At 37.6% G+C, this 24,636-nt stretch overlaps 1 protein-coding gene across 4 annotated transcripts in view; it reads left to right on the top strand.

Moving 5' to 3' along the window:
* Positions 1 to 24,636, top strand: part of ZFYVE28 (zinc finger FYVE-type containing 28) — a 153,135-nt gene that overhangs the window by 110,462 nt on the left and 18,037 nt on the right. For 2 of the 4 annotated variants that reach the window (XM_027662660.1, XM_027662659.1), the window contains exon 9: positions 10,586 to 10,690. The exons of the other annotated variants lie outside the window; for them this stretch is intronic. In XM_027662660.1, the coding sequence (XP_027518461.1) occupies positions 10,586 to 10,690 (105 nt within the window). The remainder of the gene's footprint in view (positions 1 to 10,585; positions 10,691 to 24,636) is intronic. 4 annotated transcript variants of the gene reach the window in all.

The raw sequence follows: 24,636 nt of genomic DNA, 5'->3' as shown, positions 1-24,636 counted from the left end.
TTTACAGAGAGTTCTGTAAGTCTGTGTTCCTCTGTGTCCTTTTGTTTGCTTCTGGTTCCTGTCTGGCCTTTCCCACCTGTTGTGGTTTTGTAGAACCTAAGTCACATTTTGTCTATGTGGTTACCTTTTCAGATTGGAAAACTCACAGCCTGCTTGATGAGAAGTTGTACAGACATTGACCATACCTTTGATCCTGCATTTTCTCTTGCTCCAAACTGTTTTCAGTTATACAATTTCCTCTTAGCAATAAGTGAATCAAAACTACACTTACTCAAGATATGAGCAAACCATAGATGTGCACAGTGGCATAATTATTTTCTGTTGTTTTTCAGTGGTTCTCAGTGTTTGACTTTGGATTTTTCGCCAAGTGATGTGCTGATGTTCTTTTTGAAGTTGTCTGTTAAAGCCCCAAGATGTTGCTTGTGACCTCAGAGGCTGTCATTCTGTATCTGATGTTAAAATGGTTCTCCACATGTTTACCAGTTGAGTTGTGCCATTTTATTACCTGTTATTCAGACTTCAAGATCCTGGGCAGTTCTTCAGTCTGTTCTAGTTATCACCCTGAATAATTTTGCCTTGGTAGCAACCTTTCAGACCTTGTTGCTCTCCCTTTTTTGCAGACTGTACATGAAAACAAAACTCCCAGGGTGCTGAAGAACTTCAGCAGTGATATCTCACTCTTCTGAAAAGTGCTGGTGTGTTAGCTTCTCCCTATTTGAGGTTAAGAACCATTTATCCATTTTGGGCCCTTCCCTCTTACGCTGTAACTCCTTAGTTTTCTTAAAAGCCTTTAGTGAGTTATTTTGACAGAACCTATTTGGAAATCCAGAGGCTTGACAGCTGAATCACCATTCTTCACGAGCTTCTTGACCCATTCACAGAGCTCCCAAGAGGTTCCCTCTGCAGAAGTCACGTTACTTCTTCCCAGACAGACCTTCATATTGTTGTCTACTTATTTTAGTTTTGATGTATTCTGTTAAGTTACTTGGTATGAACATCAGGCTCACAGAACCAGAATTGTTTGAATCTCCATGGAGTCCTTTTTATTTTTAGAGATTGACACCTTTAGACTCTAAGCATCAAGAAAGTTTTAAAAGAGAGGTTAATAATTAATCTCATTCATTCTTGAGTTCTCCTTGGATGAGTATTTCTGAATATTTTGTTAACAAATTAGTGGGATTTGTCTGTTTTCCCCGTAGCCTCTACCACAGTTACTTTACTGATTACTTCTAATTATCTGTATTTGTTACTGAGACTACAGTACATCTATTATTAATTGGCAAGTATTCCACCTTCGCAACAGTAAAGAAGTATGGATGGAGTTGTTTTGTTACTAGATTGTTCATGCTTTATTTGGAAGCATTCTAATATTAACTCCTTCAGTATATTCTGTGAAAGATGGAGATGCAGGGGATCTACTGAGTACTAGATTAAGAAATTATATATGTATAGGTCTTAGTTTTTTCTTATAGATACCTATATGCAGATTTGGTTCTTGCCTCTGAATCACCAGTTGTTATCAGTAAAAGAGAGAATTCAGTTACAAAACAAAACTGTGAACCTTTCCTTACTCGTGCTGCCTGGGCAGTGACTAATCATTGGTTTTTGATGGTATTCTTAAATTGGAAGATCAAATTAGGCTTCTGTGACTGCTCCCTATTAAATGCCAACTTAACCATAGAGGAAATGTTGGAGACAGTAGATTATTTTCAGAATGATGACCCATTAGCTAGAACAATAAGCAGTCTAATTCACATGGAGTAGATGCAGGATAGGCTCATTCATCAAACTGATAAATGTATTTACTTTCTAGTTACTGTAAGTCACCAATTAGGAGAAGAAAATTTCCCTTGTCGGAATCAGGCAACTGTCAAATGTGTATGTTGTGGTACAAACTGCTTGTTTTGGTAGATCAGTTGTTATACTATATAATATGACTTTATACATATAATGTCCCTCATCCAGACTGGTTTACCATAATAATCCTTATATATCTGAAATAGCTGGTATTTCAGGCTGCTTTGTCTAGCCTCAAAATTCAGTCGAGTTTAAAATAGCATCCACAGCTTCTCTGGGGTGAGTGCCTCACCACCTCACAGTAAAGAATTTCTTCCTAACATCTAATCAAAACCTACTCTCAGTTTGAAGGCATTCCCCCTTGTCCTGTCACTCCAGGTCCTTATAAAATGTCCCGCTCCATGTTTCTTGTGGGTTCCCTTCAGGGAGCGGAAGTCCACAATTAAGTCTCCCTAATTGTTCTCCAGGGTGAACAATCCCAAGTTCTCTCAGCCTGTCCTCACAGGAGAGGTGCTCCATCCCTCTGATCATCTTGGTGACTCACCTTGTCATGCAGATTAATGTTCTTCCTGTCCTGAGGACCGCAGAGCTGGATGCAGGATTCCAGGTGGAGCCTCAACAGAGTGGAGTAGAGGGGCAGAATCCCCTCCCACACTCTGCTGGCCACACTGCTTTTGATACAGCCCAGGATATGTTTGGCTTTCAGGGCTGGAGAGCATATGGCCGAGTCATGTCCAGCCTCTCATCCACCAGCACCCCCAAGTCCTTCTAACCAGGGCTACTCTTGACCTATTCATCCCCCAGCCTGGACTGATACCAGGGATCGCCCCAACCCAGATGCAGCACCTTGCACTTGGCTGTGTTAAACCTCATGAGATTCCCATGGACCATTTCTTGAGCTTGTCAGGTCCCTCTGGATGCCATTCCAGACACTCCTTCAGGAGTGTCAACAACACCACTCAGCTTGGTGTCAGCAAATATGCTGAGGGTGCACTTGATCCCTTCATCTCTGTCATTAATGAAGACATTAAATAACACTGACCCCAAGATGGACCCCTGAGGGACATCACTTGTCACTGATGTCCATCAGGACTCTGAGCTACTGACCACTGGATTTGGCTGTCCAGCCAAGTTCTTATCCATCTTACAGTCAGATTGAGTGCATCTCTCTCCAATTTAAAGTGAAGGATGCTGTGGGGGACAGTGTCAAAGGCTTTACAGAAGTCCAGATAAATTGCATCTGTAGCCCATCCCTTGTCCACTGACAAGGAGTAGTCACTCCGTCATAGGAGGCCATCACTGGGTATTGACATGTCTTCACTACTTTGGTTTTTAAGTCCCAGCTGACATTGTCTTTCCCTGTTATTTGCTTGTAAGTATTTAAAAGATACTGAACACCAACAACTCAAGAGTCTTGGGCAGCACTGTTAATGAGATACAAATAGAAGAAAAGCACTAGCAAAGATGTAGTTAGTATGTGATCTGCTGAAGGGACAATGTGAGAAATAAAGGCTGTCATGTAGCGAAACAAACTGTTAAAGGGGGAAAGTCATGTAAGTATAGAACAGAAGATGATAAAACTATGACAAAGCACCATTTGGTGTTTTGAGGTAAAAAAGGACATAAGTTAACATGAAAACCAAGCTTTAAATCTGTATCTAGTGTTCCTTGTTTTTCAACTGGAAGCAAACTATCCAGATTTTTTGTTTAAATGCCCCTTCTGTCATAGTACTCTGCCTGCTTTTTCCCAGTGGAAAGAAAATTACAAGGAGTGAAGGTTTTTTGGGGGGTTTTTTTGGTGTTTTATAAATATTTGGCTTTCTGTTCTTTCCAGAGTTGAAGAGTCCTTGTCAAAGTGCTAATGTTTTATGAAGTTTAATGACTTGTGTCATATGGTCGCACAATGCTGGTGTTTTCATGTTTTAGTCTTAAATACCTGGTTCTGTTGCATGTTTGTTTATCTACATGCTGACCTCAAAACTGTTCTGATATAAAAAAACCCCGATTATTAAATGTAGTTCCTCTCATTTCCACCGCAGGTCTGTTGTGTCTAGCTTAAATTTTGCAATTTTTTTTCCCCATTTGCCTTGATCTGTTTGAATGTACTTATGATGAAGCCTTTTACAGTACACCTGAAAATTGGCAAAAGGAGCTGAAATTGGGAGTGAGGAGAATTTCTCATCTTGACACTTCCTGCAAGCTCTAGCTGTGTCCATCGGCTGTTAGATGCTGGCGCTGTTTGCATTTACTTGTGGGGGCTTAAAAAATAGAATATTTTGCCATATGCTTTTGCAGTGTAAGGAGGAGGAATGAGGCATTCTTGGAAAGGCATGTTTTGCTATTTGCTGATCGGTATTACCATCGTAGAATAAGGTGAATAATTTATTCTTCTCTAGCCTGGTGTTCAAGTTGTCACATTTCTTAGTCTTGCAATTCTGTAATCTTTAAATTGTATATATTGTACAATATTTATATATTACAATAGTATATATTGTAATATGTTTAAAATGGTATTTCCTCAGCATATTAGAATAACTATGGGAAAAAATGAACACCCGTTGTTTCTAATTTTGATTGGTTTGGCCTGTATTTCTTTTTTCAATCCTTGGCAACATGTGACGTGCATATTTTCAGTACAATAACTTTAAGATAAATTATTCCACTTTTATAAATGCAGGGAAAAGAGCCGTTTGTATTTTGGGGATGGCTAGAATTTGTTAAAAAAACCAAATTCACGAGAATTACCTTTCTTGTCTCTTAGTTTCTAGTATATGATTCTACAAGTACTCCTTTATCAAAACCAAATTAATCAGTATTTCAATGTAAAGTAACTTGATTAAATGTCTTAAATTCATGCTTTTCTATAATAGTCCCAGCACAGTAAGACTTAAGAAAATTGTGCATGTTTTTACATTAAAAAGTTGCCTTTTCCTTGAAAAAATAATGGACAGCTGTGCAAGTTCATGTAAACAAAAATATGATTGCTTAGTGTCTTGTACTGATTAATCTTCTAACTAGCTATTAAGGAGAAAGAAAACTTCTCATGACCAGAAAGAAAACAGCAGTAGATTGGAAACCAAACATCAGCCTTTCTACTGCAAAACTTCCCTAAAGTAATCATTTATCTGACCGTTGATAAAAATTCTTTGTTTCCCTTTTGGTGTTCTATTTGGTGTCTTTGTGCAACTAGCCAAATTCAGATTCAGTATAAATTATTTTTTTTCAGTCCCTCCTCCCCTTCTTTATAACAACACAAATCTCATATTAGAAGTGGCAGTGTTTTACCCTGTCTGTTGAACACAGGTTTTGTGTTGCCCAATAACATGAGTGCTGTTACGAAGCCTTGGTGTGCAAACAGGTGTCAGTGCTTTATACCAGCTTCCCTTTTACTAGGTTCATATGTCAGTTGAACCAACAGAGAACCATATTAGCTCTCAACATGCAGATTTCCAAATTGAGTATAAGAGGTAAAACAGAATTGTAAAAGGTACCTTTTGAGTGGATTTGGTGTGACACATGAGGCTTTATAGTTAGCCTTCCTGTAGCGAGCTGGTCAGAGAGGACCTGTGCCAATTAACTGTTGTAAAATGGACTGTAATTGTAACTCATAATAGCCTTCATGAAGAAACCATCCTCTGAAACAAACTGAGGTTTAATTAAATGTAAAGGACTAGAAACACGTTCTAGTAGAAAAAAGGCACAGAAACCAGAATAAAATAAATGCGACTTTGTTTGGTTTCCTTAGATTAGTTACAAAAAGTGGCCAACAGCTTCAAATATAGGGTTCCTTAATTTGGTCTGCCAGTATTCCATGAAGAGGCAGCCACATCACCTCATGTCACTTTGCTCTGTTGCCTCAAATCTTTATTCCGTATTTTTATCAGAAGTGCTGAGGAATTACATTTTGATGAGCATGGATAGTGGTTTTATTCAGTGTTAGCGTGTAATTTTAAAAATAGCAGTGCAGGCATTTAAGACCTACAAATGAAACAAACTTCTGCCACCTCACACAGTTCAAGCAGTCCTATGAGCCCAAGTGAAACACAGCATTAATTGCAATGACCATGATGTGGTGAAGTTCAGGTCGCCTGGGGGCTGATATGGGAAGAAAGGGTTAGCTGCTGTCAGCTGCAGCATGTGGCTATATGCAGGAGTCTTCTCTGATAATTGTGCTAATGAACATGCATACTGAGCTATCATCAGTTGATAATGGGATTCTTGAGTTGGGAAAAACAGGTCAATTCACCTCAGGATCTACCAGCATCTTAGAAAAGCTGAGGGAATCTTCAGGTGGACAGTAATGAGTAGAAAATTCTATGAAGAGTTATCTTGAGTCTCTGTGTACCGAGAGGGAAAGCAGTATGTCACAGGAGTCTGTTTTTATTTGGCTGATTGTTTTTTTTTAAAAAGATAGTTAGTATAACACTGAGAAAGTATAAAACAGTTATCATTATTGGATTCCCATTTCTTGGTACTAAATAAATGCAGAATTTCTCATCTGAAGAGTTACAGCCTGAATAGGAATGAGAAATAAACATTGTAAATCATAAATACTATTTCCTGTACAAAAATTCAATCTCTATTGATACACAGGAGTGATAAAAACTTTTACACATTGTAATTGCCTAAACAACACGTCATTTATTGTAACAAACTAATGTCTGTGAGCTTGGCTTGTGTCAGGTGTGTCCAAGCAGTTAACATTGCCAAATGATGACTGACCAGATGGATATCTAATTCTGATATCAGCAGATCACTCAGCATGGCCAGGTTTGTGCACCAAGTGAAGGATGGAGTAGTGGAAAATGAAGATTTTTATAAAGCAATTTAGAATGGCAAACAGTGTTAAGACAAGGCTTAAAAAAGCTGAGATGGTAGCAATTATGAGAAATTATGCTCATAGCAACTGGTTAGAGGTGAGAGAAGATTCAAATGAGAGGAAAAGAAGTATGGAGAAGAGATGAGGTAAGGCTTCTTATCTCTTCAGAAGATATCTGTGAAGATGAACAGAAAGGTAGCATTGAGATCATTGATAATGCAAGTGGTGTGGGCCATTATGTTTAGAGGTTACTCATTAAGTTTATGTACTATTAAGGTCCTTTATTGTTTTGTCTTCTGACTCAGACTGTCCACTCCACATAGTTACCTGACAGTGGAAAGTTATTTCAGGACTTGGGACAAATATTCACAATGAATAATATCCGCTCTTAACAGAGAAGTGGTACTCTAGGGTGGTGGTTGGTTTGGTTTATGTTTTAACCTAGAGCATTTAACTCCCCAAAAAAGTGGGAGAAATTCCAGTTCTTTGCAAAAGTGTAAGCCCTTTGGGCTGCATGGAAGAGCTGGAAACCTCAAATTCTTTAAAGCAAAAAAATAGAGAAAACTAGAACCTGAGAAAATTTGATTTAAGTTCTTAAATAGTCACTATTGGTAACTGAGATATTTTGACTGGATTTCAAATATATCAGGCAGAGCTTCACAGAAAGCACAGAAGGACAGCAAACCTGACATTTTTCAGATAAAAATAGTGCTCCCAAAATCAACTGGCAGGACTGTTAACACTGGAAAGATCTGGAAATGGTGGGGAGGTGAGAGAGCATAAAAGAAAGTGCTGAGTTTGCTAGTTGTTCTTGTTTCCTGATTCTGCTGTTCAGAGATTACTTTATTTTGAACAATACATGTCATATTTGCAAGGCAGCTTCTCCTGCTGTTGCAGAAAGAGTGATGGGCTTCACTCGCAAGACAGAAGCAACAATATATATAAATGCTACTGGACAATGACTTAACAAAATTCAATGGTAAATGTGACAGTGGTTTAATAAGATTTGATGCCAAGGTACACTTCAGTATTTAGTGCATAGAGAACAGAAGGGGGTCAGACAAAACTGCCAGGGAGACCCTTTCATTGAGTCAGGAGGTTCAGAGAACACCCCCTTCAGGGAAGACTTCTCAGAGAGGAGTCTGGGTTGCAGCTGGCTCCAGACTTAATCCTGGTCGTGGTCAGTAGTTTATGTCTAAAGGATTATGTATGTGCAGTCAGTCTTTTTGTCACTTAGCTAATATTTCAACATTTCTACATGCTTATTCCCAGTTCACTTGCTGAGTATCTGATATGGTAAGGATTCTCTCAACCTTGAGGAGTAACCTTGGGAGGCATCCCCACTCAAGGGGAGGTCCTGGCATGCAGCTTGCTGCCATGCAGGAGAGCTCGGTGTGCCCTGGACTGTCCACTATTTATGAGCTAAGATGATTGACTGATAGTCATATTTGCATACCAGTTGTACTTTATTTGGTGCATGCTCCACTACCCCTCAGCTGCTGAGAAAGATTTGTGGCCCTTGGCTGCTGTGTTATCTGTCTCCCCAGAGCCCAACTTGGGTGCAGCCATCACAAGTGCCATTTTTGGCCACTGCTTAAAGAGAAAAGAGGGGTGAGCACACCACCACACCTGCCCAATCATGGTGTGAAATTACATGCTAATGGTTTTTTTAATATCATTTAGCTGCCATAAAACAGATACTAAAAGTGCATTTTAGTAGCGTGACCATATTGTAAGATTGGATGGGTAAAGGTGATGAGCTATAAAAGAGTAAGCCTTTGTTTAAATGCATATATCTCTTCATAATGAGCAGAATTAGCAAGGGAAATTACATAAAACGAATGAAAGTTAAAAAGATTTTTGTTCAAGTCTGATAAAATTATTTTCCGGTTGTGAAGTCTCTCCTTTCAACTAAAGCATGGTACACTTGGGATTTATTTTCAAATTGGCAATCAGAAATGAGAAACATGAAGGGGTACATTTTCTGAGTGATTAGTGGGAGGTATGCAAACAAATCCTGTTATTTCTTAGTGGGATTAGAGCACATACCTTCCATACACTGCTTTGAAGAATTCCCTCTAAGCATTGTTCCAGACTTCTAGCTGAAAAAATAGCTACAATAGTAAATTTGGTAAAAGAGAAGAGATTGGAATGTAGCTGGTTTGCATATGCCTAAAAAGCAAAAGAGCATTAAAAAATTTACTAGTAATTGTGGATAAGTAACATAGGTAAAATAACTCTGACCTATATAACTACCTCTCCTTTAACTAGACATGTTTCTTAGGTTTCTCTTTGCATTGTCCAAAGATTTCTGTTGACTGAACATTTAAGTTCAGCAGGCTTGAATGTATCTTCTGCACCGCCTAGAGCCAATACAGCTTTGATATCTCTGCTCAGGATTATGTATTTTCTTATTTAGTATAATTTAATTTCTTTCAACTTGTGGAATTTCTAGTAGCTGAGCAGTAAATTGTTTCTGAAACAAAAAATCGGTCTTTACAAGATAGTTTTGTAGTGCTTATGAAACTATTTTTATTCCTCTAATCCTAGTTTATGTTGATAATATGATGTAAGATCTAAAATGATCTGTTATTTAAAGGCTTTTTATTAGTCTTGGGATGCCAGAGACAAGTTCTGTACCATTCATTTAAATTATTCATATCCTTTTACTCAGTAGCTAGTGGATTTCCACTAATGAAGTGTCAGTGGTTTGCCAAGGGACTGCTCCTTCCTGCTTATCTGTTGACTTAAAGCACAAAATTTGAGGTACATATATGGCAGTTATAGGGACTGAGCAAACCTAGGGTGAGGGATAGGTGTATTATGTTCAGCTCCATCAACAGTCAGCTTTCTGCTAACAGACTTTTTCCTTCCAAGGGGAAGGGAACATAGGTCAAATTTGTCACAATGTTCAGAAGTTTTTGAAATGTATGGTTGTGCTGGTTTAAAAGTTAACCAGCAGGGGAAATGAACTCAACTCAAAAGAGAGATTATAAATCAGAATAACAATTTAATAAAATAATACAATAAGTACGATTATACAGACAAGTAATTGGTTTTAACTCACAAAGCCCAAATGTATAACCCAGCACCCTGGGGCATAAACCAAGTGGTGTTCCTTGGGCCCCCCCCGAGTCCAAAGTAAAGGGAGAGGGGACAAAACCTGCTGGTGGGAGAGCTGTTGCAGTCTGGCCAAAGTGGTGATTGCAGTTCAGTTGAGGGTGGTGGTCTCAGTCCAGCTGAGAGCGGTGAGCTGCAGTCCTCCTCTGGATCCCACGAGTGGTGGAAAGGTTCCGAAACTCCAGGTTATATATTCTCCAGCTCAGGCAGGAATGCTCAGTCCTTCCCTCAGAGTGGGGAATTCCATAAAAGGATGCTCAGTCCTTCCCTCAGAGCAGGGAATTCCACAAAAGGGCATGAGGACAGGAACATCCCCCCACCTCGCAGGCCTCTACTGACAACAGTTTCTGGGAAATGGCATGGAAGGCTATATATATATAGAATACACAGTTTTGGGCTACACCCATCCAGTGATGAATCGGTCCCAGCTGTTCTAACTAGGACAATGGTTTAGTGTATTTTGACCTGAAACCCATGGTGACTTTTTGAACTTTGAGTTTTGTTATGTCTTCATTATAAAGTTATACAGCACTTAGCAGCATGGGCATGCTATTCCCTCCATCTCTGATGAAAATGTAAGATGGTTGATTCTTTCTTGAATGTTTTAACTGCACGGCATTAATTACATTGAAGATTTTTTTAAGGTGTGTGCCCACTGATTTTACCGAATTTTCTGTCCTTTTGGGAAGAAAACAGAATAGGTTTGTATCATTTTCTGAAGAGCAAAAACGCAACTGCCAGTTTATTCTTATTTCTGTATGATCCATGACAAGCCATGACTTATCTCAGTGCTCTGTTTTTACCTTTGTTGGCTTCAGCAGTTCATTTTGTTTCCATATGTTTTTTCAGTTCTCAGGATGGCTTACGTGATTCCCCCCTCAGCTCCATCTCCAGCAGTGACTATGAGAGTGTTTCTGTCACTACATGTAGTCTCTCCAGCATATACGCTCTGAGGTAATAACATCACTTCGCAGTCAGATTTGACGGATGGTATTGACGTACGCTCGGTTAAAAATTTTCATTGAATTAATCAAGTGACAGCAACACTTCTGAGTATTCTTCCTTTTGGACAACAGGTGCTTTTTTGTTTGGTTTTGGTTTTGTTTTTACCTAGCAGCTTTCTTCAGTGCTGTGACAACTGAGAGGCAACTATTTATGGAAAAGTTTTAATGCATACAGGAATCAATTACATATGTCCACGATCTCGCTTTTAGTTGTCCATATGGCATTTCTTTGGAGATACTTCGGGTCATAGCTTGAAAAGTAACAAATGCTTTTCTTAGCTAGTCTTTGGCTTTCTAGAAAACATGTTTTTTCCATTCTGTTCTGCCTGGTAAAATGAAGTAGTGAAACGAGTGAGTGTTCCAGTTAATAATACTTTAGCTTCCACCGTGTTGTTGGCCAAAATTGGTAAGAATACCAGTTTATATTCTCATCTTCTGAAACTGCATGAGAGTTTTAACTTTAGTTTTGTTCAAAGCATTTAATGAGAATAATAGAGGAATGAAGTTTAGGGCAGAAAAATGTCACTAAAGCATAAATATGAGTTCTTTACTTTTTTTCAGTGTTTGTGTAACATATATCTATGTGATGTATTGCATACACTGTATATGCAAGAACGTTTTTACTCTGGTACAGGCAGTTTGAAATACCAATACTTCAGCTGATGTAGATCTTCCTCCACTGCCTCTTGTGCCCTCTTTTTTTCATCTGTTCGTCTCTACCCAGCACTTCATTTGAACTTTAGGAGTTTTAAATTTTGCCTAGGTTTGGGGATAAAAAGAGAAAGTAAAATGGCTTTTCTCATAGTGATAGATGGAATACTAAAAATACTAATTATGGATTTTTTAGACTGTATCTGTCTTCAAGCTCAATTTTTTTGGAGTTATGTATTTTTTTAATAAGGACAGAAAGATGCACAAAAACTGGTTTTCATTGTTTTAATTTTGGAATAGATTTCCTTTCGACTGTTCTTCGAACAAAACCCAATTTACCTGCATGCAGCAGCTGCCCTATTCTAAATACTATATACATCAAACACTTTCACACAACGTTGTCTGAACGGGTGGTAGAAGTAGCCTCATTTACTCTTCAGGAATAACTGGAGTAGTGAGAATAAGTCTTCATTAGGTGCACCACCTCTTTTCAAGACCTTACTGTACTGCCTTCATATGTTAGTTTTGCAGTTGCCACTTTATTGATGCTTAGGTAAATTAAAGTTTGATTTATAAGGCAGTATCTGTACATGTTCCTTTGTGCTCTTGTCCACTGAACTATAGCATTGTATCATCCCTGGGTGATTTGGCAAAATCTAAGTTGCCTGGTTTTCTGCATCTGAGTGATGTTACTGGAGATCTAGTAGTTTGTGGTCCAGTAAAACAAAACAGCTGCCTGCTTGACTATAATGATAGGAATTTCGCCTTTTGAAATACTTAGTTTGAAAAAAATTTAAACTCCTTTTAATGACTTATTTTAATGAAATAAAAGAAGGGGAAAAAAAGTTTAGAAATCTAACTGCTTCACAGTAGTATGTTCCTAGATCTTTGTGCATAGAAATGTAATATTCAGTACATCTACTTGTATTATATTTTAGGATACATTATTTTTAAAGGACTTCCCTCTTCTTTTATGTTTTTTTACCTAAAGAGTTTTATTTGCCTATTAAACAATTTCTCTAGAGTTGCATTGTTTGTTTACTACAACAAGCATGTTCCTTGCAGATGCCATCTCTAAAATGCTTTTTTCTGACATAGCTGTCTCCGTGATGCATATCCAAAATAATACCTAAATTGTTTTTTGTTTCATTTTCTTCTGAAATATGCGATTTTAACATACTTAATGTCTTGCTGTTTTCACTTAACAACAATTAGAAATTATATGTAACATTTTCAGTTTTATCTGAAAAGTAATTGAGTAAACATAGAATTCTCGAAATACATTTATGTAGCCTTCCAGCCTCCTGTGAAACATAAGCAACTCCTTTGTGCCAGTAAATAGTCAGTATCCATTTTCCGAATGGAGAACCAGGGAGAAAATTCTCACTCCTTGGATCCCAGAACACCATTCAACCCATGGGTTCGTTGTTTGCCATTTTCGATTTTACTGGGAGGAAAAACCTGTCAGGACTGTAAGGAGCCATTTGGGACCAGTTAAAGAGGCTGTTTGAAGTCAGCCTGTGATTTACTGCCTTAGACGTTTTCAATCATCAACAAATGCTGTGTAATTTTTTTAGAGCTATATTTATCCCACCTAATTTTAGGCACCAAACTCCTAAATTTGGAGTTCCTGAAGGTTCCCCGTTTAGTCACTGGAGAAAAGCGGAAACCTCGGTTAAATATGTAATTAATTTGTTGAATTGCATCTGGGTTGAAGATTTTCAGTCTTAAATGAGAATCATGGTTGCGTACATGGATTGCTGACTGTTCACACAGTAATTTGAAAAAGAGTTGTAAACTTTGCTCAAGGTCGCTAGAGCTCAAATTAGGGAAGAAATAAAGGTACGGAGGGCTTCTCAAATGATTTTGCTAAGGAAAGGTTGACAGTTTCACTGGCACCTGATCTGTGTAGAAGGTTCCGCTTTCTGGTCTCAGAGGTCTGATGGTCAAAACTTCAGCCCAGTTCAGAAGATAATTTTTTGCAAAATATTCATTAAGCAGTATCCAGATTTGAGATGCCCACACCAGTAGTTAGCTTTCCTAGCAAGGAATAAATGTGTTCTGTGTATTTCAGAAAGTCTCAGAGAAACTGTGTTTTTATGCAGACTTCGAAGACTATGCACAAGTCTTTTGTACATCAGTGACTTGAGTGAAAATTGCCCTACAGCAGGGAAGTGGCAATAGGTCCATTGATATACCAGCTCCAGGAAAAAAAATCCACCCAGTTTTTCCTTATTAATGGTTTCTTTCCATAAATGTTGTTTTGAGAACCATTTTTAGTATAACTATAACTTACTAAATCGTAAACAGGCAGGTAATAACATACATCTCTGAAATCTTATCCATTTCAGTGCTTGAAGTAGTGAAGTCAGTGATTTTTAAAAATAAACTGCAGGAATTTGACAGCTTTCAGCATGTTTGGATTATTGGACAAGATCCTGACATAGCCATTACTTTGAGTGGAAACCTAAGTGAACCTAATCTGCTAACAGAATGAGAGGACTCAGGTTCATTCTTTAAGCATATCAAGTTCTTTGAAAGACTGGAGCTAGAAAATGCAAGAAAAGTGTTGCTTTGGGAATGATGAGGAAAAATAAATGAGACAACAGAAGAACAAGGTGATTGCAATTAGCTGATTTCAAAACATCATTGAAGTTCTTGGTGTAAAAGTGCAAGGGAGGAAGAAATACTAATGAATTCTGTATTCAAATATTTGCCTGCTAGAGTAGATGGTAAACCCTATTTCTTCATTTTAAGGTTATGACAAGCCAATAAATGACAACTTTAAGTATAAATAATAACTTTTAAAACTAATCCTAATGATACACTAGATGCCTTCTGTAGTCAACAGGTATCTGGTTTTTTCTTTATTTATTTAGATATGTCTTTGCAGCTTAAATATTGGGGGGTTGTGGTACATTTTTCTACTGTTTGAAGTATTTACAAAAATTTGTGGTGAAGTTTTAGCCTGTTTATGATCTGTAAAAGGAAGCATCTGCAATGAATTGTGACTCAAATTTATGCCAAAACAGCAAGACTGCCAGCAATTAGAGTGGGATATTTATCTGGCTATTTCAGTTAGAATATCTGTATTTGTGTACGTGCGGGTAGATCCCACGGTCATTGGCTTGTTGAATATAGTTGAAGCATATGGCTTACTTTATGTGTATTTTGAGTATATAAAGACACATGTGAAACAAGGCAGGGAAGGTTATCGCGGTATTTAGAATACGAAATCTCTTATATTTAAGAACTGAAATTTTAGTTACCTACTGCAGAAATAGATGGTGTTTTGCAGGAGGCTGTTTGAAGGTGCCTTGCCAGTCAGTTCATGGAATCATGAAACAGCCCAGGTTGGAAAGGACCTCAGAAGATCATCTGGTCCAACTTTTTGTTGGAAAGTAAGCCTAGGTGGATTATCTAGTACCTTGTCCAGTTGCATCTTGAAAACCTCCAGTCACGAGGACTCTTCCACATCCCAAGCGAGTTTTTTTCAGGGACTGCCTGGTTTTAGTGTAAAGTATTTTTTCATTATATCAAGATGAAACTTCTCCCATTGCAACTTGTCCTCTCCATGTGGCATCTTGAGAAGAGTCCATCCTTTTTATAACCACTCTTTATATACTGCTGTACTGTGGTGAGATCCCCTGGAACCTTCTCTTCTCCAGGAAATAAAATACCCAGCTCCTTCAGTCTCTTTTTGTAGGATAGGTTCTCCATCATCTTCATGACCCTCCTTTGGATGCTCTACTGTCTGTGTCTTTTCTTGAACTGTGGGGATGAGAACTGGACACAAGTAGTACTCCAGTTACAAGCACTTGGTGGATTGGGATGGTCACATCTCCCATCTCTGCTAGTGGTGCCCCTGTGGTGCATCCCAGCATCTGATTTGCCTTCATTGCTGCAGCAGCTTCACTGCTGATGCCTGTTGTCCACTGGGACCCCCAGGTCCCCTTCAGCAAGGGGTCCCAGCCTGCCCCGGGCTCTTTGGTGTTGTCACTGCTGCAGGACCTTGCACTTGTCTCTGTTAAACTCCACACTGTTCTTGCCAGCTCACTGTTCCAGCCTGTCCTGGTCTGAGAGATGGCTTTCCCTGCTGGCACATCCACCTCACCACCCAGGGTCAGCCAACCTGGCGATGGTGCTCACGGTCTCATCATCCAGATGGTTCATGGTGGTCATGAACAGCGTGAGGCCCAGTGTCCACCCCTGGGGATTCCCACTCGTGGCAGGCTGCCAGCCTGAGTATAAACCAGTGGTCAACACTCCCTCAGTGTGAGCTGTCAGCCAGTTTCTTGCCCAGCTGACAGATCAAGCAAAATTCTTAGGGGTGGATAGTTTCTTACAAAAACAGGTTTTATTTCAGTGCCTCAAAAATTATACAAGAAGGAAAAAGAACTTGGTAATTCGCCAGAACTGTGAATTATAGTAGGAGAATTGAGTTCTTTCATCTCATGGTACAGAATTTATGCTATCAAAGCTACAGCACAATGCCCTAGGTTTCAACAGAGATCACAACTACTCTGGGGATCTTGCAGATGATAGCATGGAGGACAACAAATACATTAACAATGTATTTGAACTGAAGTGTCAGTCTACCTGATCAGCTCTGTCTTCAGTTCTCCTGTCTTGCACTGTTACCATTGTTAACCTGGTCAGGTTATATTTGAAGCTATGCAAACTGGCAGATTAATTCTGCATTAATGTTTGGTATTGTCATTTTTGTTTTGATCAGTACATTACTGTAGATTTTCTTTCCCCCCTTTTTTTCTGTCAAGCTTTTTTTTGTGGAGAGACTGCTCATAATCTGAAAAAGGCTGTTAGTAATGGCTTTACATGTACTGGAATCATGGAAATAAAGAACTCAGTGAAAAGAATTGTGGGAAGAGAAAGGGGTTTATACCTTGAGCAAATCTGACTTGACTCCCAGTATAGATGCTCTTCCTGCCTAATGATTTTGAACTGCAAACTGTCTGTGTATGTCTTGGGCACTGAAAGTCTGTACTGTTTTGTACAGCTCTGTTGCTCATGCAGTGTGAGGGCACTATTAATACATAAACAGGCTGCTGCATACAGCCTTCTTGTTTTGCTTCTAAATCCCTTGCCCCAACAACCAGCTGAGCAGTACTAGCAAAACAAAAAAGTCAGTGTTGATGAGGTCTGTCAGCTTTTGCTTTGATTTTAGTCAGTGAGACATATGTGACTGAAGCAGATGTCTCTAGGTTTTCACCGCCAGGATTCTTCTTGATGTGTTTCATGCCTATCTTGTTCTTCACCCCGCAAGACAAAAAAAAAAAAATTAAATCTCCGAATGGTGCAGCATTTTCTAAGATACAGTGTTCCTTTCTAGGATATTCTACATGGTATTTTATATTTTATGCTTATCTTTGTCTTTAGTAACAAGTAACTGTTGCAGATTTTATCCTCTCAAGGAATATCCCAGGCACCTTGTGTAAGCTACTTGTTAACAAGTGCTTGTTCCAGTGAGAAGGTGAAAATTCAGTTGTTTCAAGTTTTTTGGTCTTTCTCTATTAAAATAATAGACTTCATATTTTAGAGGTGTTAAAATGTTCGATGTGGTTGAAGTAAATATAGAATATACTGCTCTCTGTGTAAATCAAGTAAAATAGGGCAGTATTTTAAGCTGACTAGCATCAGTGGCAGAGGCAATAAGACTGTTCAAGCAAAATTGGTAGACACCCTAAAATTTGCCATTTGGGGGCTATATTCCAAGTGGCATATCAAGCATATTGTCTGGCTGGAGACTGACACAAAGTGATCATAATAGGTCTGTGTTCTTGTTTCTGCATAGCTCAGTTGTAATTTTCATTTTTAGTAATTTGGCCACAATTATAATCATGTTCATTTTAGTGATGTGAAAAAAATCTGTTGTTGAATGTCACTTGGTGTTTCCTGTGATACTAATAGAACAAAATTACTGGCTTTCAGAAATTAGATTTTATTTTACAGATTAGTGGGTTTTTTTCCCCAGTAAAACCCTTTGAATAGCATGTTTGGGAGTATTGAGATTATGTGTAATTAAAATCACTATAGTAACTGCAGTTTTGCAGAGTTTTTACAATGCCTACAGATACATTGTAAAATCACAATTAGATTGGAGGAAAAAAGAGGATTTCCTCATACTTACTGCGGCATTGAAGGTGAAAAATGAAGAGAAAGCTTTCTTTTCTAATTAAAATTTTAAGGCTCCACCTAATACTTTAATTAGCTTTTCTCAGCTTTGACTCCCATGTCTGGATATGGAATTCCTATGGGATTCTCTTAAACCTTATGATGCTTTAATGCTTCTGCTGCTTGTTCCGTATTATTTTTTGAGGAAACTGATGGAAGAAATGTGAAAATATTGTGCTAATAAGTTTCCCTCAGAGTTCCTCTTACTGGAGAATGTTTTTCAAGGCTGCTTTTCCATCTCTGTTTCTGCCTCACACAGGAGTTGCAACTCGAGAGTGTATCTGCAGGAATTGGATGCTAAATTAATTCACTTGTTACGATGCCATGCAGAATAGTGGCTTATGTATTGCAGAGGATGTTGCTGAAAAGCTGTATGAAGTTATTCTTTGCCCCTGAAAGTATTAGTATCAGGTATCCAGGTTCTGTCTGTCCTGTGTCAAGTTCTGGATAAAGAGTAAAAGCTGTAACTGGTGGGTTTCTATCCCTGTATTGGATACCAGAGCTGATATTCCATACCATTTTGTCATAAGTGCTATATACTATTTGTGGTTTTCACTTTCAGTTTTTCCAGTTCAGGATATATTTTTGAAGTTTAAATATTTCTGTGCTCTAATTTCATTTTATTTATCCTTTTGCAGTGTGAGTGAGAGCTTTAAATGTATGTTTGATTGCAAGGAAGTGTTAGAAAACAATGTCATGGTGGAATTGAAAAAATCGTAGTAGAACCTAAGCAATATTCTAACTTCTTGTTTTTTCAGTTCTGTTTTTTCTTGAATTTCACAATAACTTTAACTTTTATCCATTTATGGTTTAAATTTTAAGTAAAGCAGTAAATTTGGTACCTTCTAACTTTCATTTGATGGTTAGAAAGCAGCTGTGTTGATTACTAATGCTTAAGTTATTTGTTCATATGCACACTTACAGAAGTTTTATCTATAATGACCAAAACAGCTATCTGGGAGAAAGCACTGTAGAAGTTGATATATTTTGCACTGGCAGTGTTGTTTATTTTAATTCCTGTTTGAAATACTGACTTTTGCATTAATCTGAAAACCCAGTCTAGAGTGGTAATGAGTTTGAATAAGCCAGTTATCTAGGTAGAGTTTCTTGTAATGGATCTGTTTAGTAAGATGCTGCTTTAACAGCTGTGGTTTTTGCAGTCCAAATGAGAAATGCTCTGGAGTTTGAGGTTGGAAGAGCTGAGGAAAGATGCAAGAAGATGTTCTTCCAACAGAGTGGGCAGCTGCAGAAGCTGCCAGGGTATGGAGCAGAAGTTATTGATATTGATTTTGAATTCAACTATCTTCAATGCTCAGGACTTTTTCCTGGCTGAAAGTATCATTTAGGACATATGGATAATCCTGTTAGCCAAATTCCTTATTTTAATTATCCAGCCTCAGATTGCCCACAGGGGCAAAAGAAGCTAAGAACGGGCTTCTGCAAATCTTGCAGTATATGCAAAGTAATTCCCCCTACTGAGGAATTCAAAAGGTTGACAGCAGATGGGGCTTCTAGCACATGTCCTACTGTAAACGGAGCTGGGCATTACTAATACATGTGATAATACTGTTGTCAAGTCCAGTTCTTTTGGTGATTTCCAACTAGAGGGATTTGCATGCAGTTATATTATTTGTTTCTCAAGATAAAGTTCTGAAGCCTTGGACATGTTTTCAGGGTGGGTTGGTGGGGGTCATCCCCCCCCTTTAGCCTTTTCTCTTAAAGAGAAAATACCTAAGGGATTAAATTTTAAAACTCTATTGACTTAATAAAATATTAGGGTTTAAAAGTCAGGAAATAAAGTTCTGCATTAAAGCTTTTTTTAGTCTGCTTTAAATGTAGCTTCTGGGGTTGTTCCTTAAAACATAGTCTTTGGCTAAATAAATATATGCTATTACCCAAATAATAAGACATGTTCTGGCTTGGGTTTAAATGACTCTAAAATTGATTTCTAGCCACCCTCTTCACTTAAAATAATTGTAAGAACCCATGACTTTCACAGGTTTTTTTCCAACCATATCAAAACTAGCACCTTAAAACCAGCAAGTTCTAGCCTACTGTTTATTGTGTTCCTTCTGAGAGAATCCAAAAAGAAACACTAGAGATACTGCACAAAATAGGATGGGAGGTAGTATTTTTTTTTTATGCAGAGTTACATTTCTCTTACCTAAACCTGTATAATTTTCCTCTTGTCGTTCTTCAGGTATGCAACCTTTGTCTTTTCCCAACTGTTGTGTTTGTTCCTTTACATGGCCTTTGAAGTTTATTGTTTGTTATTTTTAGCAAATTGGAACCCCAAGTTGACTGCAGCCTTGTGAAGTAGAAAAGTAAGAGTAATAGTTTGGCTGACAGGTTAGTGGTGAGATTTCCAGTTACAGCCTACACAAATATAAGTGGGAGCAATGTACCACTTACTGTGCAAACAATAACATAGATTTGCCTGCAAACATTTTGGTTTCTTTTTTTTTTTTTTCTTATTTACCATAAGTATGAAAAAATTCAAATGAGAGAGAACCTTAAAGGTCGTAGATGGGATAAAAAGTGTTTGTTATTGATATTGTACACAGAGCATAAGGTGGACATTGTGCTAAGTTCTGTATGGGCCAAAATGAAAACCATGGAGCTCATGGTAATATGTTTCAAGAAATAGTGTAAGAACTAGAATCTTCTAAATGTACTGACGTATATAGGGAAATTCATGTACCCGATATATCTGTACATATGTATATTTTGAATTATTCAAAAGATGTGGCATTAAATAATGGACATGAGAGATTTGTTAAGGCCAATTAGTGCAAATTAATTGATGTCATTTAAGTCCAAGGAACTGCACTGTCTGATAATTTTTAGGTAGTCTCTCATCTATTTTTAAATGAACCCTAATTTATATTAAAGAATCGGGCTACTGTCCCTTTGTAAAAACTTTCAACATGGCTTATAACTGTAATGTCCTTCTATGTAGGACATTAAGAATGTGAGAAATCACAAAACCTTCTGCAGAGTTTTGTTTTAGGAATTTCCTTACTGTAGAAGGTGCCTCACCTGCTACTATACAGCTCATATAAACCCTGTCCTGAAGAATAGCTCGGTCTCAAAATGCATCTCTGGGTGATCCTCTGCATCACAATAGTACCATTTAATATGCAAGATTTTGAATTCACTGAAGTGGATTCACAAGCTTTGATTTCACACTACATCAGGAAGGTGTTACCTGTTTTATTGCAAATAGTTCTCTTGCTTCTGCCTGTGCTTGTGTAGTTTGCTGGAGATTTCCAGAGCAAACTGAATAGGAATCCCTGGTGTCACAGGTATTTATATAGTATAATTGGTAAGGGTATATACTGAATTCTGTAGTAAATTCTTTTCTAGTAAATATTTGTATTATTGTTCATAGAACTTCTAAGAGTTTTGCTCTTAAACTTGGTTGGCATGAGTTTGGCTGAAACTTGAGCCCTCTCTGTTTAAAGGCACCACTGACAATCTTCGGAAATCTAGTCCTGAAAATTATTTGTAATTGAAGACCTTGCCTGAAATCAGAGACCAAAAGAGTGGTCTTACTTTCCTTTTAAATTTGATGACATAATTGTGTCACATATTTCTGTTGAAGCTTGATGACCTTTAAGGTCCCTTTCCAACCCTAACCATTCTCCAGTTCTACAGTATGTAGTAGAATGAATATGTTGGGTTTTCTGCTTTGCAAGTAGTGACCACCTATTGCTTTTGATCTAAGATTTTGAAGGACAAAGAAACAAAAGCGAACCACTTTAAAAAAAAAAAAAAAAAACCAACATTTTTTTGAATTTGTTTGAAAACATGATCATTCAGTTGATTTTTTTGTATTCAACATATTTGATACATAGAGCTTTTAAATTCTTTTTATCTGTCACTGCTGTATATTTAATACATTCTTAAGATACTCTGAAGATTTGTTTGTTAGTAGTGACAGGTTCTTTCAGAGAATCTCATATGTTTTGCATTTGTTCAGAGCAGATTTCAGGTTTAAAGAACCAAACATTTCTAGACAAATTTGGAAGGAGACGTCTATGAGTGGTTAGAGCTTTCTACAGCTCTTGACTATTCTTTGAGCACAAATGTAAAATACTTACGTTTGGGCCAATTTTCAGTCAATTTACTTTGGTTGTTTTGTTTTAGACTTAGCTGCTTTTACTGTTCTTGGATGAGTGTCAATGACCAACAAATACAGCACAAAGCCTTACAGTATCACAGGTGTCTGGCCACTTCCGAAAATGTCAGTCATAACCTTGTTCCACAGTCCTGTTTTCCATTATGTATGCATACTACTACTTAACCTGGCTCACAAGTGTCCTTTGAAATGTAAAAGCTGTAAATCAAACTGTTTTCACAGGTGAAAGATGATATTGTGTACAATTACATTATTGACTTCTGTTTGCTTGTACATATTTGACTAAATTTCACAGTCAAACCTTGAGACCAAGCAATGGTTCTAGAGGTACATCTTGAAAGGGTTGAAAGAGTCTTAATAAACTCTTTTAACATTAAAAAGGAAGCGTAATTTTAAAATGGGTATATGCTAACCAAGTTTAAGCAAAAAGCTAATCTGTTGTATCTACCAAAGGGTACCTGTTCCTTTATAAAGTATAAGCGGGTTTACTCTTTGGAATCAACCTTTGATATAAAATCTTATTTCTTTATGTTCATCTTCAGATGTGTTAACTTTGCAGTGTTTTTACAGTTTGAAAAAGAAATACATTATAAGCATTGTGTATATGATAAACATTTCACAAGGGGAGTTCCATGCATATTTTGGTCTTATCTCTTCAATTCCTTGGATAATTCAGGGTTCCCTTCAAGAAAAAAGTTGAGAGAATGACAACTTGTCTGTAGTATAGTATGGCTATTTGTATTCTGCAGTGAGACTTGATTCTGCAGATGCTGTTTGTGAAACATTACAGATTTGAGTATAGTCTGACATTAATGAAATGCTTCCTACACATCTGGTATCAGCTTGGAATGTTGAGCCAAATTATGCATGTTAGGTAAGCCACGTAGGAAAGGTATTCCTTATAGAACTGGGAAAAAAAAAGGTAAATTGAACTGTGCAGATCAAATTTCAGGTTTGTTTTATGTAATATCAGTTTAAAAATATTATGAGAAATCTATTTGCACAGATGCAATCATTACTGTTTAGGATACTCTGTTAGAAAAAAACCTGTCTGTTTTGTTGTTTATCTGAAACAATTGCAGTGTTTCTGTTCTTACAGTATTTCTAACTGTCTCTACGATATTAATTTTTCTGGCTACCTTCTTTTACAGTAAGATGTGTTTTAAAGTAAAGAACAGATGGTAATTAGTCATTCTTTGAAGTCACTTTTGTCTAAATCTGACTTGGTTGTGTTGATAAAGGCAGAGTAATTGTTTCTAACTCCATAGTAATTCTTAGGTCCAGTTTTAAATTATTCTGGAGCGTTCACATCTTTCTTTGCAGTGACACAAGCAATCACAAGTACCAAATATCCTTTTTTCTGAACCTTCTGTATTTGGATATTGTACTTCACATGTGAGTGTGCATACGAACATGTGTTATAAATGTGAGTGTGCATACATGCTACCCATCCATCTCACAGTGATGAAGCAATTTGTATGTGCTCTGTGCTAGGGATTTTGAGGACAAAACGGTTCCAGCCAGTCTTGTGGTGACGTGACCAGTCTTAATGACACAACCACAGAATCTAACAGAGTAGTCTGGTACAGAAGTAGGTCAAACCACATTTCTCGGGGGGGAGTAGGTGAAACTGCATTCCTCCCATTTGAAAGAGTCTCAAAAAGGCAAAAATTATTATTAAAATTGGTCAGAATTGTGGAATGAGCTTTTCTTCCTTTCTGCAAAATGGGAAAGGACTAAGTAGTTTATGTTCTTGAAAAGCACTCTTCACAGCTCTCTGCCCACTTAACACCTGACTTTGAAATATTTCTTCAACTGTGATTTGGAGGGAAGAGTCATCCTTGAATCAGCCCCTGCTTTCTCTTGCACTAGGGTTTTTGTGTATCAGGAGTTTCAACAAGACCATTGTAACTAACATAGGCTGCATTTGGCTCTGTCAGGAGCTCCATGCAATTTATGATACAAATGTGTATATCACTAAGAAAAATTCTTTTAAAAAAATAAGAAAAAATAGAACCTATTTGGCCATGTAACAAGGCAGACTCCTTCATCTGCATACGAGAGCATTTGTGTGAAGAGGCAATCCTCTAACTGCACACCACTACAAGTCAGGAGTTGTTTCCTGGCTCTCACTGCCTTTCAGCTTACACCTTCATAAGCCGTGTTCTTACATGACCTCTTCATTGTCTTGAACACAGACCTTTCCACACTGACAGGCTTGCTATTATAATAGATATATTATGTCCCCTACGAAAAAGCAAAGAAAAATTGAAAGAGAGAATTCTCACTCGGTTCTCAGTGTCTTTAATAAACCCAGTCAGTCATGGTGCTGCCAGAACTGCAAACATAGAAATAACATCTCTTTACGAGGATTTTCTTTTGTTAGTAGCAATAGATCACGTGAACCAAATGAGTCTCCTGCAAGCCTGCTCTTTACTCTGTGTTTGAAAGAATGGGAACCCAGTTAAGGTACTCGTGCTACACATCTTCTATTGATATTTCTATCAATAGCTAATCTCCAGTACTTATTTATTTTCAGTTTTGTTTTTCCTAGGGCTTTTAAGATTGCATGGCCTAATAAATTTTTCTTTTACATTTCAAAGGATTACATGTGGAGCCTACAGGTAGAATCTCAAAACTATATTCCTATAAAATTTTGTTATTAGTAATTATAAATGTTACTTATATGTCTTATCCTGAAATAATTGTTCATGCATACTGCAATAGGTATGGAATCTGCAAGGTGGGGAATGTTTCTGCACTTGATAAAAGCAGATTGAAATGTGTTAGAAATTACTTCTTTTGTTATACATGCTATTATGCAGTTAGTAACTCCTTTTTTTAACACATAGTTTTCTGCAGAGTAAGGAGTGCTGGAGTTTGGGAGAGCAAAAGTATGATTATAACTAAGA

This window comes from Corapipo altera, unplaced genomic scaffold (genome assembly GCF_003945725.1).
Source record: "Corapipo altera isolate COAL_440 unplaced genomic scaffold, ASM394572v1 95, whole genome shotgun sequence".
Taxonomy (NCBI): domain Eukaryota; kingdom Metazoa; phylum Chordata; class Aves; order Passeriformes; family Pipridae; genus Corapipo; species Corapipo altera.
Note: the sequence above shows the minus strand (reverse complement) of the source record. Positions and strands in the feature narration are given on the sequence as shown.